Here is a 15,890-nt window from a genome sequence, read left to right on the forward strand (position 1 = left end):
GTGTGATACAAGAATCTCCAAATCAGCTTTTCTGGAAAAGGTACAGTGGTGAATAAACAGTGGTGAACAATGCTTGTTGAAAATATATGTATTTCTAAATGCAAGACCACAGCAAATGCCTTATTGGGTCACACTAAGTCTGTGTAGCCTCCTAGCATGTCTCCAGCAGTGTCAAGAGAAGGTGCTATCTGGGCACATTAGCTTGGGCACTTTTTGAGGTCTATTCACTTCATACTCCTAAGGATGTTAAAGCCAGCATTCCTGCTTGCTCTTTTAGTACTAATTTATGGACATCCTGTACTTGAATTTTTTAAGTTCTTCTTTGAAACTACAGATACTGTCTGCCTCCACAAAAACATGCAGCAAATTCCATCTTTTATCTGCTTTTAATCAATCTTCTATTAACTTCCTCAAACACCAGAGTTCTGTTATTACAGGGTGGGTGGATATCCGTTCTGCTTTTGCTTTATCCTCTACCCCCATAATTTTGCAGACCTCAGCCATAACCCCCACACCTGCCTCTGCCATCTCCTCTTGAAAATGGAGGAGACTCAGCCTTTTCAGTCTCTTCTCATGTGGCAGCTGTTCCATCCTTTGGAACATTTTAGCTGTCATTGTCTGCACCTTACCTAAGTATGTTGTGTCTTCTTGAGATACGTATATCAGAATGTATTCTAGTACGCAAGATTTGGGTGCACTAAGGCTTATACCATATCAAATAATCTCCTCCTTTCCTTTATTTCCTCAGGTAGAATTACTCATAGATTTAAAACTAGTTCTGTCTTTTACATTAAAAAGAGACAAATGGATTCTCCTTGTCACTTTTGTACTGAGTCTAGCATCTTGTTTAGTGTTTATAAAATGCATCAAATCTTAACCTGAGAATATTCAGATATATAGTACCAAACTGCCATTTAAGCAGGCCGTTCCAATAGATATCATGTAATTGTCCAGAATCAGCTACTAGATTATTGTTAAATTCTCCTCAAACTTAGTAAGCAAAATTCTCTATTACAATCTCTATCTTCTCTACACAAAAATACATCACCTGAAAGAAGCCTCCAATAATCTTTTTTATAAGCAAACTTATTACCAAAGATGCTAAAGCATTTTCTCAGTCATGAATCTATGTTTTCCTCTTCCCTGCACTTTCTCCACAAGTTTGTCAACACACTTTTTAAATGAGAAACCAGGACTAGATTTGCACTGCTTTATTCATATATGTAGGGTTAATTTGCCTTTCTACTCCCATTCATTCTACCCTTGCTTTTCAATCAAAAGATAATGTTACACCCTCCTGCCTCATCTTAACACAAGGAAATTTTTCACAAAAAACTTTCAGTTTATTTTCAAAATAATTACATTTAAAGATACTACTCTCTCTCCTGGACCGTATTTTTCATTTTTAGCTGTTTAGCCTTGCATTTGTTGCTGCTAAAATGTGTGCTGTTTCACTAGAACAGGAGACCAAATGAGTGTTTTTCTCTCCAATTCAGACATCACCTGCCAGTGCTCTCAACAGTTATTTTATAGATTTTTCTAAAGCATATGTGAAATTCTTGGAGGTAAAAAATGACCCAGGTGGAACTCCCCTTGGAAATACCCATATATAATTAACCCTCACTGCCAAAATAAATTTAGTATCACTTTCCCTTGTTGTTTCTTCCTCCTTCTTCACATTTGCATGTGCCAAAAAAAATCAACAGTAGTGGAGCCTCCCCTCCATCCATATGCTGCTACTGAAGTGAAAACCACAGAGAGCTTGACAAATACAAAGTAATTTAAAAATTAGCTTCTTAAGCACAAACTAGAACAAAAACTCTACCCAGTTAAGTTTCACAGACACATTTAGTTAAAGAATTTATATCCCAATAGAATAAACTTTAAACTTCTGTTGAACTCCCTTCCTGAACAACAGCCTTACTGGGAAAAGGCTCTCAAAATTTCTTTTTAGCAAGGAACTTGAGAATGTGCTATGCATTGTGAAATTCTGTTATTTGCTATTACTTTGCACAGCAAGACCATGTCCAAAAGGCTGTTTACAGTCATGCCCCAGAACTTCTTGTAAACTGAAATGATCACTTGCCACATATTCGCATTCACCTTGAATGAGTAATTTCAAGTTTGAATTGTCTTTCATCATATATTCTCTTCAATTATACAACATTAACTCTTTACTCATCAACTGATATTATAATTCTGCATTCATTTTTCTCATAACATGTACATTACAGTCTTGTATAATTCAGTGAAAGCCACAGTAGCAGTTTATACACAACTTTATGTTTAAAACTTTTATAGAAAACTCAAGTCAAGATGTAACTTTATTCTTCACATCGCTACCTTTAGAAGAAGTAAGCACTTAAATTAATGTAGTTTGCACCACCAAAAATTAATTAAAAATTGTGCATATTTGCAAAATTTTGAAAGGATTAAATTAAAAATTATTTGCCTAACTATGTTGAATAAATACAGCTTCAAGCAGACACTATTTAAGACAGAAAGGTCCTATAAATACGTAATTTTGGGGGGAGGTGGTTTCCTGAAAGATAGGGTAGAAACAAAAGTGAATGGTGATCTTCCTATGTATTTTAAGGTTTTTATAATTTGCTAAAGCTGTTATCAGAAATTCACTGCTGAAACAGATACTGCTACTCAAGATTTTATCTCCATTTCAGCCACTGAGGGTTAAACAGATAAGGAGTGAAAACATTGTAAACCACCACAGCAGTTGTTGTGCTGTATGAATATAACCTAAAAAAATCTACAATTTCTATATTGCTGTTTCTCCTTTCTTTTTTCCTAAGAATTGTTCCTATATTAAGACTATGATATGTACTTTTAGTAAACTTCTAAAGTATGTAGACATGTTCTTAAGCAACCTAGCAAACACAGACACGTTGGAATTCCCTCCCAGTTCCAACAAGGGAATATTAATGACCCACATTCCTTCATCTGCCAGTGGTCATTACTGATGCTGCAGGGAACTGCACACAGTGAGATAGTTACCCATACCGAAGTTTCTCCAGAAACAATTTCTGTTAACAGTTGACATTAATCTAAATAATGTGATTTTGTCCAACTCTGCTGGGCCATGAAAATACAGCTCCCTTATCTAGACGTCTGGTGCCTGGAAAGACTGGAGACTCTGGATTTCCTGACTCTAATTTTACATACACTCCAGAAAATCCAAAAGATGTAGGACTTTAATACTTGGGGAGACTTCACTGCCTCTACAGTCAGCCACAGGCAATGTTGCCAGGGCTTAAAGGCTTCTCAGAACTCCAGAGCTTGTGATTCAGCTCTGTTCAGTGCTCTGCTTTTGGGAGGTAGGGGCCTGCAACTACCTAAATTAACAGCAGCTGTGAAATAGACATGGAAGCAATCTTCAAAACTGCAGAGATAAACTTACAAAAATGTTCAGGACAACCTCTGCAGTTCTTCTTCAGTTTATTCTGTAGTCCAAAGCCCTGGTAAACTATATCTAATTTGGAATCTACACTTTACAAAATACACACAATTCTTTTGTTTGTGTTAAATTTTGAAATGTTTTGTTATATACAGAATCAGAGACAACCCAAAGACCTTCTTAAAAATTATGTGAATTGGAAAACTATATTCCTCAAGCAGCTCTCAATTTTGCTGTTAATACTTGAGAATTTAAAGCAAGTTAAACAGATACGGTGGTAATTATGGCTCCTTTTGGAATTAAATTATTCAAATTTGCTTTAATATAAGGACTTGAAAAATAAGGGTTGGATAAATCCTGGTTTATGCAAACATCCATATTATCTGTAGTTTCTGTGACTAAGCCAGTATGTTTGGAATGACCACATAATGTTTTCACTTCCCCTGATTCTCCATCTCAACTATCACAAATATTCCAAAGCCTTCACTTTGCTGTAGAGCAAAATGAATACATCTGGAATGGTTTGGTATAACTAGCTGTTCCACTTTTCTCTAAGACTAAAACTTTTGAGAATTGATGAGTGATTTACTTGCCATATTTTAATATCAACTTTAACAAGTGCATTATAAAATTACTATATATACACACTATACAATACTATATAGCAATTTTCATAAAAGCAACTGGAAAATGTCCTAGGGTTGAACTGTAGAGAGCATATAAAAATTCCTGAATAAAGAATATAAAACAAAATTGAAAGCACGCTTTTTTTTTTCTTTTTTTTTTCTTTTTTTTTTTTTCCAGAAAAGGCAGTCCATATTTAAAGTCTCTTGCATACATCACCATTATTAAAAGAAATGGCAATGTAAACAAAGGGCTATATTTTACACAAGATAGATGCTATCAGCACTAAAATATAAAGAAAGATGATACTGAAAAAATTACCAATAAAGAACAAAAACATTTTATCTTTGGATTTTACAGTTCTTGCTACTGCCCATAACTGAAAGCAATAATTAAAATAAACTCTTTAAATATGTCAGACTTTAAATCTAAATCTAATATGACAGAAATTTAGTCCTAGTTACCAAAGGCCCACGTACAAACAAGTAAATAATTTCCATGTTGGGCTTGCCTGTATATAGTGTTTATGAAGCTGTTCTGGAATAGTTGGGGTTTTTTTGTGTAAACCACATATGTCCAGTTGCAAGACTTACTACAAGATAATTACTTTCTGTAAGATAATTACTTTGGAAGATCTATTTAGGTTAGTTTAGTGTTGTAGACAAGTGCACAGAAACAAAAATTTCAATGTGGACTGCATGAATGTGTTTCAGCTTGTCGAAGAACATAAAAAAAATTAAAGGGGAAGAATGGTATTAGCAGGGAAAAAAATGTGTTTTTTAAAAAAACAAAATGAAGGAACCAAATGGAACAAGAAAAAAAAATAGATTAAAAATAGCCACCTTATGTTTGATTTCACCAATACTAAACTACTGTCTTCAGATCCTATTTAAACAAGAATTTGTCTTAATCACTCTAACATTTGTTAAAAGGAATCACTGTCCGGTCAGCACTAAGTTTTAGCCCTTCCTGATCCTTGTCTAGAGAAGATCGTGAAGACTTTTCTATTAGAAAGCATGATGCTAACTGACACATACGCATCAGGAGCCAGAGAGCGAACTAAGCGTTATTCACATTTCAAACAACTGGGAATGGAAGCAATATACAATAAATGTATTGTTTATTGTTAGTATTTCTGTTTGCCTTTTTACAGTCTGTAACCACTTCTACTGAATGGAGAAAGAATTGTGGCTTCTCTTCTACAGCAGCATCTCAAAAGAAGCAGCAAAAGAAAAATGTCAGAGCAGAAGCTATGTAACCAAGAATGAATGAAAAGAATTAAACAGACAAAATGACTGGAAAGCAGTGGAGAATTTGGAAGTGCTAGTGACCAGGCCTTTCTCAGGGTGGAGAAGGAACAGGATGTGTGCTACGAGAATCAATTTAATTACTAAAAAGCAGGATGCAGAATATCTGCAGAAAATTATTTGATTCTATTAATACAAATTAAACTCTTGAATTTAAAAAACTAGGATACTAGGAAAGACCAGGAATAGCCATTTTAAAAGCATTTTATATTTTATATATTTCTTTGAGCTCAGTGATTGACTTGATACCTTATCATTACAGAGGTCAGAAAGAGATAATAGTATACCATATTCCATAGTTTGAAAATAAATCTGTTATGTAAGAGTCTCTGAAACATATATGCTTCTTGTTATCAAACAAATAAACCTGCAGAAAGCTTCTAGGTAGTTACTATTTTGCCAGTTCATTTAGAAAACATGAAAAGAACAGTATTTTTCTTACGACAAACAGTGTGATATTACTAATTTCTCAGTACATGTAGAGAAGTATTGCCTTAACACAGTTGCCATCTACACCATTGAGAACAAGGCAGCCAATGATAAAACACTGTGAACTAGCAGATTGCCCTTCTACAAACAAGGCTAAACAAACATTTTCTTTCCTCAGCAAATTCTGTAACATCCTCTCACAGTGTGCATAGAAGCTACAAACACCAAACATAAATGGAGGCAACTGCAAAAAATCATATTCCTTGAGGTTTTTCACTTCTTATACTTACAAGTAACACTTCATTTTACTAACAAAATGTAAAAGAGCAAAGGTAATTTTGCAACCTCTCAATTTTGCTTACTTTGCTCACTCAAGCTTAGTTTCTGGATTAACAGTAAGAATCAAATCTTGGTCACACATAAGGGGCACAGTGCCCTCATCCAGTCCACCAGGGAAGGGTTTTTTGGCATTTCCATCCTGTATCCCTTTGAGATGTGGCCACAGGAGAGTTTGTCAGCCTGTGACAACAAATTTCAGAGTTTGGGGTCTTTCACAATGATGGAGAGAAACAAAGATGTCTCATTCCCTCGCTCAGCTGTGAGGGTAGTATGTAAACAGAAAAGAAGTACTAACGACTACTGTTGGGAACCTCTTCAAAAGCATAAAGCAGGCTTGCTACCTGGATCCCACTCATGGTGATTTCACAGTGAGATCAGAAGAGTATGAGTTCCTTATCCATTTGCAATTACTCTGGAAAGAATACAATGCAGTGCCAATGTCAGGATATATCTTCTATTCTGTAATATCTCGGTGCTAGCAACAGAAAAATGATGAAAAAAAAAAAAGGAAAGCATGACCTTTGCATGGTGACAGAGAAAAAAAAGACAAAAATGTTGTCCCCTTGGTCTCACCTTCTGTGTCCTCTCCCCCCTAAAAGGAAATAACATAGTCCTGCCAACTGTTTGTGAAGCAGGTCAAGAGCAGCCCTGGACAACAGTAGTGTCTGGGACCTTTCTAAAAAGAGCTATACAAACAGGAGCAGTATCTGCAAGAGTGGAGGGCAGACCAACTCCAGCACAGCAGGAACTTTTCTTCAAGTCCTCGGGAAATCCAGGAGAAGAGCTAACCAAGAGCAAGAAGACACATCTTTCTGTGTCTGCACACAGAAGGCTCACTGATCCTGTGCTATCTCTCACCCAGCCCATAAAATAACTATGTCTGTGGAATTTCAGCATATCTTCCAAATAAACAAAGTACAGTGTGTAAGAGTAAAATGTTAGTGTGAATCTCAAAGATCTCCTCTTTTAGGTTGGTAAAACAGAAAAACATTAATTTACAACTCACAGCATTCGTACAATCGTATGTGGAGCCATATAAACAGATATATGGCACAAAATTTCATTCATATTGTATAATGTATACCATTTGTATATACATATATAAATATTTATGCAACTTAAAAGCCTGTGCATAATAATTATTTGACAATCACGATCTCTTTCTTTAATCTCATAGGTTAAGAGAAGAGGAATATGCTGCATGGTTTTCAGCACTATATTGTAAAGGGAATGAAATCATCAAATCTGAGTAGAATACGGGAGACATTGCATTGACATCTAGCTATCACAAGCATCTTTGGTTTGTGTTAGGTGTATCACAACCTTTTAGTTGAAATTTAAACCAAGTCAGTGCAAGTGAATGAAATCTTGCATTAGATTTTTCTCTATCCTTTCAAATCCAGTTCTTTCTATAATTCCTTGGGAAGAAAAGGAATGCAGGAATGGATGTATGAAGCTGAAAAATCAGTTTCAACTGTAAAGTTCACCTTGTAAAAAGGATTATGTTAATTTATACAATATACATATTCACCTGGTACATGTAAGAGTTCACTCACTTCCTGCATTTCACAGTACCACTAACCCACATGGAAAAAACTCCTAATAAAAAACCAGGAAAGACCAACAGAAATAGAGCTTTCAAAATTCTAAACAAGTCAACAGTAGTTTTAAAAGGTCAGGTGAGAATCTGCACCAGAGATACCTAGTCTATCAATTCTGAGCATAATTGTCTGCTTATTCTCTGTTCTGGAATGCCTTAACAGAGACTCTGACCTAAAATCTTGCCTAGTACATAGCACGAATGAGTTTGTCTTAAAGCATTTCTATTTCTTTTAAAGAAATCAATAGTTAATGAAATTATTATTCCATTATACTTTAGTTCCAAAATTCTAGCAGTATTTCTCAACTTTTTCTTAGTTGAATCTTTCTGATCTTTTACCTTTTTTTTAATCTTCCTGATTTTTTTATTTGTAAGTACTTTTAAATTGACATTTTCTTTCTCCTATTGGCTAATAACAAGAAGATGCAATAGATACTAAGTAATAACTGTAGATGATATTGCAACATTATAAACCCCTCCAAGAAGATAACCAAGAAGATAACAAAGATAAACCGTATCTTTGTTTGGCTACACTCTATTCTTGTAACTCTGCCTTCTAATACCTACTAATTACAAAGACAAATATACAAAATCATAAAGGATTAGTTTATGTGAGTTCCTTCAGCACAATACTCAGCTGATTTGTGCATTTCTGAAAGATGATCAGTGATATTTAGGGTGGGGTATTTCCAACGTACATTAACAGCACTCCTGACATAATATCTATTATCATAACCACATGAAACTATTAATGATCACATAATATGACAGTATGGTATAAACTGTTGTCTAAAAGGAATATAAAAAAACCAAGTAATGAATCTGTTATCTTGAAGAGACCTTTGCTTTGTTCTCCAGTCAAGATAGTACACTAGTCCTGTAAAGAATACGATTATTAAGAATCTGTCTTTAAAAACACTACTTATCCACTATGAATTACTATTAATAGCAATAGCAATATTGCTATTAATAGCAATAGCAATTTTTATTAATAGCAATATTAATAAATATTGCTATTTATTATTTTTAATAAAAATTTTTATTAATAGCAATATTACTATTAATAGCAATAGCAATATTGCTAATAGCAATATTAATAGTAATAGTAATATTTATTAATACATCATTTTTACTCTTTCTTAGTTTCTTTTAAGATTGCATCTTGTTGTCCAGGTTGGTTTCACTGAGAGTAACTCCTACAAAAAGATGATCTTTGTGCATCTTACAACCTTTAGGCTGCATGTGACACTCCATAGATTCTAGCAACACCATGAAGTCCTCCTAGCCCTAGCCAGCAAAGGCTAATAGCTGACTTCTATTTTGTTTCATGTTATTTAAAATAAAAAAGCATCATAAGTGGAATACAGCAGTTTTGGAAAACCAATCTGTACTGGGACACCAAACAATTTTGAAGTAAACTCCATGCTAACCTTCAAAAAATCTATCCTCCTTCCCCACAGAGAAGAATGATGAGAGAGGGAAATTTCTCTTTATCGTAACATGATTACAGAAACTATACCATTCTCTCATGAGTACAGGACTAACAAAGGAGTTTCTGGGGTTTGACTGTCTTTTTGCAAATTGATACCTGATTGGGGTTACCAAAACCAAAAAATCATTCATTATTCGCCCACAGGAGGTTGGACATTCCATTATCTGAAGCAGAAAAGGTATACCGGGTTCTAAAAATCTGTGTTTGCTAAGCACAGAATTTATTTTTAAAATAGGTGGTATACTCCAACAGCAGAAACATCCAACATATGGGCCCACTTCCCAATTAATTATTTGCTGGCTAAAGTGTTAAAATGTCCTTGGCTTCACCTTAGACATAATCATCCCAGCTGGTCATTATCTACCTGGAAAGGGGCCAAAGAATCTCAGCTGTCAGTACTCACCAAACATGTATGTTTTGTTTTGTTTTGTTTTGTTTTTTCATTTACTTCACTTTTATAGAGCTACAGTTAAAAGAAGGAAGTCTTATTACACATGGAAGTGGAAAGATTTTATATCTCTTTTATTGTTGTAATTTACTATACCTGGAGTGCAGGTGATAAGTGGAGTGATAAGGAACTCTTCAATATGTGTTTACTGAGAACTGATTTATCCAGCCTTACTGACGCTGTTTTTACTCTTGTGTGTTCGTACTTAATTCAACTGCTCCTTTGTTTTACACAGATGTGTGAAAAAACACAGAAGTCTTTGAAAGTCAGAGCTGCAACAAAGTTATTGCTGATGTATATGCACAAAGTCAGGAAGATTCAATAGGAAAATATCCCTCAATCAAGTGAATGTTAACAGTCAGCTTGTAGTAAACCCGCAGGTCAACAGGTGGAAAGCAAATGGCTTTTCTCATTTGCACGTTACTTCTGCAAGAAGCCACAGGACAGCTGGGAGAAGGAACACATGTAAACAAGGCAGACCTAATGATTTCCTAATTAAAAAGAAGATATTATCTTCCCATTAATAGGTAAACTAATCGACCAAATTCCAACAGTTTCTCCTCAGTACAAGTAAACATAGGTGCCTTTCCTCACTGAATTGTCACACATTTAGGCCAGCCACTAAGTTGTCAGTTCTGCTTGATTTGTTTGGATACTGTACTCTGCGACAGCTGTCGGAAATAATACATTAGAACAGCTGTTGTGGCAGTTACAAAGGGCCTGGAATTTTAATTGGACTGGATATTAATTGGGGGGCGGTGACATTTTTTTAAAAAAAAACAAAGTTAAGAAAGAAATATTCAAAGAATGACAGATAGATGTCTTTAAGGGATTTGACCAATGTCTGGTAATCAAGGTTGTCTTTGTTTTGACTACATAACTTTGGGGCAATGGTTTCCACCATCTGAGCGGGAACCATTAGTTGCTTAAGAAAAGGGACATTAAGAAGAAAAATAGTAAGGAAGTTGCATAAATAATCCTTTTCAAATAGTAGCTCTGATCTAGCAAGGACCTTGCAGTGTTTTAAGAATTACTCAAAAGGAGACTCATTCCGAGACCCTTAGTAACCACCAGCTGAAAACAAAACTGTTCATGATGGCCAAGACTTAAGCACAAATGAATAACAAGCTTACTTTCAGCATCGGCATAGAGTAGCAAGCACAGGAGCACCACCATTGGCCTGACTACGTGCATCATCTGACAGCTTGGCACCAGCATGCTTTGGCAGCCTTGTTCTCACTGGCTTAGAAGCCACTGCGAGTCTGTCCGGTCTGAAATTTCAGATGAAGTATTTTCAGAGCCTGTGGAACAGATAAGAAAAGGAGAAAAATACAGTTAGCAAGAATACAGCAGAAATTTTCTGGTTTTTTTTCTAAGAATTCACAATTTGAGGCAAAACAATTTTAAAAGACAAGGGAGAAAGAGAAGGAAACGTCACTCATTTCAGGCTACTGGCACATACCAGAAGATTCAAGGTACGGTGTATGTTAGCACCGTTCCAACATATTTCTCAGTGCACCTTTTCTACCATAATCAAGCATCTGTCACACCCTGGATCTTTTGCTGTATTCAACACCACCTTCTGAATCACAAGAAATGTCATTGTTAATGAAGCATAATACATCACTGGAATACTCATGTTGCAAAAAGGGGATCCAAGTGGATTCAATATCAGAATAAAAAGTCCACTTGGAAGCAGCATACTAGGAGCTGATGCTCTGGCATCTGGTAAGAATAACACAGCAAAATCTGCTTTGTGAGGTGTTCTTAAAGCTAGACATCAAATGCTAGCATATTGCATAGTTCAACAACTCTAAAGGTTAAAATTCCTGTTGCGATTTTCTGTACGTATCTGAATTATGCCTAACAGAAAACCAGAAATCCAGCATTGAATAAAGGGCTGAGATTCCAGTTCAATCCATCTCATTTATTATTATGCGTAATTGAATATTATACACTGGGAGCACTACAGCTCAAGTATCTGACTTAAAAAAGCAGTGTCTCATTCTTCTCCAAATTTACCACACCTGAGCAATAACAGAAATTAAGGAATATAAAAATATTTTTCCCTCTCACAAGAAATACTAGAGATATCCCCAAATAGCCTGATGTTGTCACTAAAATAAGACTGAAATGTAATTTTACTTTTCGAAGGGTCTGCAACATATAAGCTTTGGCAAGTTTGGTACTATCTTTTTCATTACCACATGAGTGGTTTCCATGCAGTGAAGATAAAAACCAAAATGGCGGAGAAAAAATTACACTAATTACCATTCCACTAGATAGACCTTACAGATTTGTGGGTGGTATAAAAAGCCCATTTTACAGTACAGTGTGATGCTCAAAGAATCTACCCAAGGAAGAAAAGACATGAGCAGCTGTTAGAAATCTATGGCTGTTACAAATTTATTTTGTAAAACTATCTTTTGAATCAGCTACTGCCATCAAAAAATACAAACTTAAGAAATCTTCATAGGCAAAGTGCTGAAGGCACCAGCTCCCCCCTTTCATTGCCACCATCTTCATGCCAGCATTTCAAATGACAGCAAAGTCCATGAGACATCAGTCCTGTCGGACTCAATTTGTGTCTGTGCAAGCGTATCAGAGCCAACTGCTACATAATGATTGCAATGCTATCACAAAGATGGAGATGTATGAAATGTACTTTCAAGGGAAAGGTGATTTTGATTTTGCTTCTTCTAGACCGCAGGAGTTACAAGGGAGCCCTGAACTATCTCCAAAGGCAGCTCGCTTGTGGACAAAACTTTATCTTTTTATTGGCACACAAACACACTAGCTGACGTGTGAAGGTGAATGGCAGAAATGTGATAGGTACTAAGATTTGTGTCTGAACCATAAACTGCTCCCTTTAGCAGGGGAGGAAGTGGAGAGGAAACAACACTGATAATTAATAAGGGGAGCAGAGGAGGGAAAAAAAAGGTGACTGCAAAGATTTTTGTTTTACACAACTGTTTTTTACAGGGCACTGGAGATTATTTTCACTCATTCCAAACACTCCCACCAAAATATTAAATGTGGTATCTAACAGAAAAAATATTATTATTTGCTTGGGGAAAAAAGGGGAATTTAAAAAATCTCACAATCCTGACATGTGAATATGCATTTATCCTCTACAAGCTGCGTGCAAATGAAGGGATGGATCACAAAACCTGGCAAAGAAAAGGTTGAGAATAAAAAGGAGCTTTTTTTAAAAAAAAAAATTAAAAACCCCATTCCATTCTCTCACGCTAAATGCACATACAAACACTTAGGAATACTGCAGTCATTGTCTCTAGTTTGAGGTGATACCCGTTATCACTCAGATCATAAAAACCAACGCCCTCAGCACTTCCTTTCTTTGATGCTTCCAAGTGTCATGGCTTTAGCTAACCTGATAAACGAACTAACGTTTCCAGGAGACCCTCTGCCTGCGGTTTTCTCTCTTCACCTGCTTATGCCTTCATAGCTAACTTCTAGTATTTTAAGTCCAGTAAACAGAAGCACTTGAATAAAGATGGCAGGTGGGTCCTTTTTCTTTCAAGTCAGTTGAAGATACACTGTTAGTGGAGGCATGCAGATGATGGGCTGATAACACTAGAGAGAAGCAAGCCAAGAGACAATCAGGTGCTGTAAAGGTTCACCACACAAGTCTGCCTCAGCTTTACCTACAAAAAACCATAGCTTCAACCAGGGACCCTGCTACTGACAATTGTACCAACCTTGAGATTGATAATCATCTGGTATGTAGGTCTATACTTGGCTCATTTGTGAAAAATAACATGGCGATGCAATTCCTTACACAGACTAAATGCAATTATCAAACAAGTATTAACTTCCAAATCAAGCCACCTTCATAATTCCAAAGTAAAATGTTCATCTAATGCATTATTAATTCTTAAATGAAGTAGTTTCTTCCCTTTTCCATTTCCTCCTGACAATGGTTTGTTACATCCAGAGTGTGGTACCAGAGACAGTGGAAACACAAACAGCATTGCAGCACCAGATTATACTAGCCTCTTCCTCAGACGGCCAACATTTGTCTCACAGAATGAATCCGGAGTGAGGTACTCTCTTAGCAGCCCCTGTTACAACATTCACCCTGTGCCAGTGCAGAAAGGTGGGGCTTCTCCTGGGTAGAAAACTGATCACAACAGCTACAGAGAGATCAACAGTTATTCGAAAAAACCTCTCTTTGTGAAGCTTTAATAAAAGCTGGTTTTATTTTAGGATAAGTACTGCGTAACTGCCATATTAAATAATAAAAAAATTACTCTTACAACATATCTGAAAGAGCTACCTATGAATAATATCTTCCACAACAGCTATGTGGGTCTCCTTCCCCAGACAAACAAATTGTTAATACAAAGGTGAAAAACAAAGGGTGGAACTAGGTAATATATCTATCATTAGCACATATGCAAGTAAGAGGATAGATTTTTCTTGATTAGTGGTATCTACCAATAAGATCAGTAAAAGTGGAGATGTCCAGCCCCCCCCCGAGTGTTCAATGCAGATTCACAAAAGAATTCTCCTCAGCTGGGGCATGGCAGATGATAGCACCTGGACATGGGCACATGTACCAGTTATCCTCAAAAGGATCAACTGGGTGAATGAAACATCTGAACTACTTCCCTGCAGTCTGTTTACTTTACTACCAAAAATAATCTTTTAGGTGCGAACACAGTACTCAGGAGGAGATGGTCCCTGCTCCAAGACAGTTAAAGTTATAGAAAATGCTTACCTGGAGGCAAATCTTAGAACCAAAAAAAAAGTAAATACTAATTTTATTTATCTGCTTGCTTTTCCATGCCTGCATGTGCATGCAAATGCTTGATAACTCAACAAAGAAATTTAGCACAGCAGGGAAGAACTCTCAGAACAGACTTGAACACAGACAAAAAGAAGTCATAGCAGATGTAGGGAGCCACATGGAAAAAACCCAGTAACTTACAAAATTTTGGAATAAAGGAATGTGAAGATATGAGAGCGCATTTGTGCTGTTACACAAACAGGATTTCTAGTTCAACTTTTCTAAAGTTTGAAATCGTTCAGAGGTAGGATTTTAGTTCACAGCCGTCTCTGGTCTGCCACAAGGACCTATGAGCAAACAATCGGATACACCCTACATTTTTAAAAAAACAGGGTTTCTCTAAGAAGGAGTGGCAGGCAAAGATCAAAACAGAAGACTGTGTTGACATCCTGTTTCTACACTTCATTCATCACGCCCACAATCCTAAATTACATCCATTCCCTAGCCACAGATTTCTAATACCATACATATGCAAGTGAAAAGATAGAAAAAAGAAATTTGAAACATTGCTAGAATGAAGTCAAGGAAGAAGTGCCAATACTTCACAACTTTGCATATCTACCAAGATCCCTCCTTAAAGAAGAAAATAAACAGATTTCATAGACAAATCTTGGCTGCAAAAACCTGACTGACAGCTGAATCATTACTAGAAAGAATAGGAAAAAAATGAATAAAATTAATGCTCATAAGCTGTTTAACCAAAATCAATTCAGAAATACCTCTGGGTAAAACAATGTCTTTTAAAGGGAATTAAATGTATTTTCCAAAGCAATGAGGGAAACTGTCAGAAGTTCTACATTTAGCTTGCTCTTTTATTGATTAAACATGATAAAAGTTTTCATAGTTGACCTGCTGGAGACGTTCCATGCTTCATTCTGTTTTGATTCTTAAAAAAACAGAAATGCAAACACACGATTAAGGAAATTTAAAAGACAGATGTGCTGAGTGTTCCAAAGCTTAGTCTTATCAGTCCCTGGATAACAATACACCTTAATGCTTCTCTATCATTCCTGAATTTCTCTATTACAGTTATTCCAATATGAGTGAGCACCCACGCTGGAACAGCAGGTTTCTGATCTCAGGCAGGCCTTTGAACTACATCGCTATAAAAGCATCACTGAGTTGCAGTGATAGGTGGAATTTTGCTTATATTAAACAACTTGATATATTCAATCTGATTCTACATTGTAATTCTATTTTGGACTTCAGCAAGGATTCTTCTGTTACCATGCAAAACAGAAAATGGATTTTCAATAACCGAAGAAATAAAGGAAATAGAGACATTAAATTATTTAGTGAATAAATTAATTCAATGACAGCAAAGTACATTAAAAATCATGTCACAGGGTTGTTTTTCTCATGTAGAAAGTTGTTAAAAAGTTAATCTTTTTTTACTTATACAAATACTGATGTTCATATGTAATCTTAAACC

General features: G+C 35.9%; 1 protein-coding gene across 4 annotated transcripts in view; it reads right to left on the reverse strand.

The window, feature by feature from the left end:
- PTPRD (protein tyrosine phosphatase receptor type D) overlaps nt 1-15,890 on the reverse strand; it is a 386,895-nt gene that overhangs the window by 280,115 nt on the left and 90,890 nt on the right. For all 4 annotated transcript variants that reach the window (XM_075526932.1, XM_075526931.1, XM_075526929.1 and 1 more), the window contains exon 2: nt 10,782-10,949. In XM_075526932.1, the coding sequence (XP_075383047.1) occupies nt 10,782-10,866 (85 nt within the window). In that variant the 5' untranslated portion in view covers nt 10,867-10,949. The remainder of the gene's footprint in view (nt 1-10,781; nt 10,950-15,890) is intronic.

The sequence above is a fragment of the Mycteria americana genome, chromosome Z (genome assembly GCF_035582795.1).
Source record: "Mycteria americana isolate JAX WOST 10 ecotype Jacksonville Zoo and Gardens chromosome Z, USCA_MyAme_1.0, whole genome shotgun sequence".
Classification (NCBI taxonomy): Eukaryota; Metazoa; Chordata; class Aves; order Ciconiiformes; family Ciconiidae; genus Mycteria; species Mycteria americana.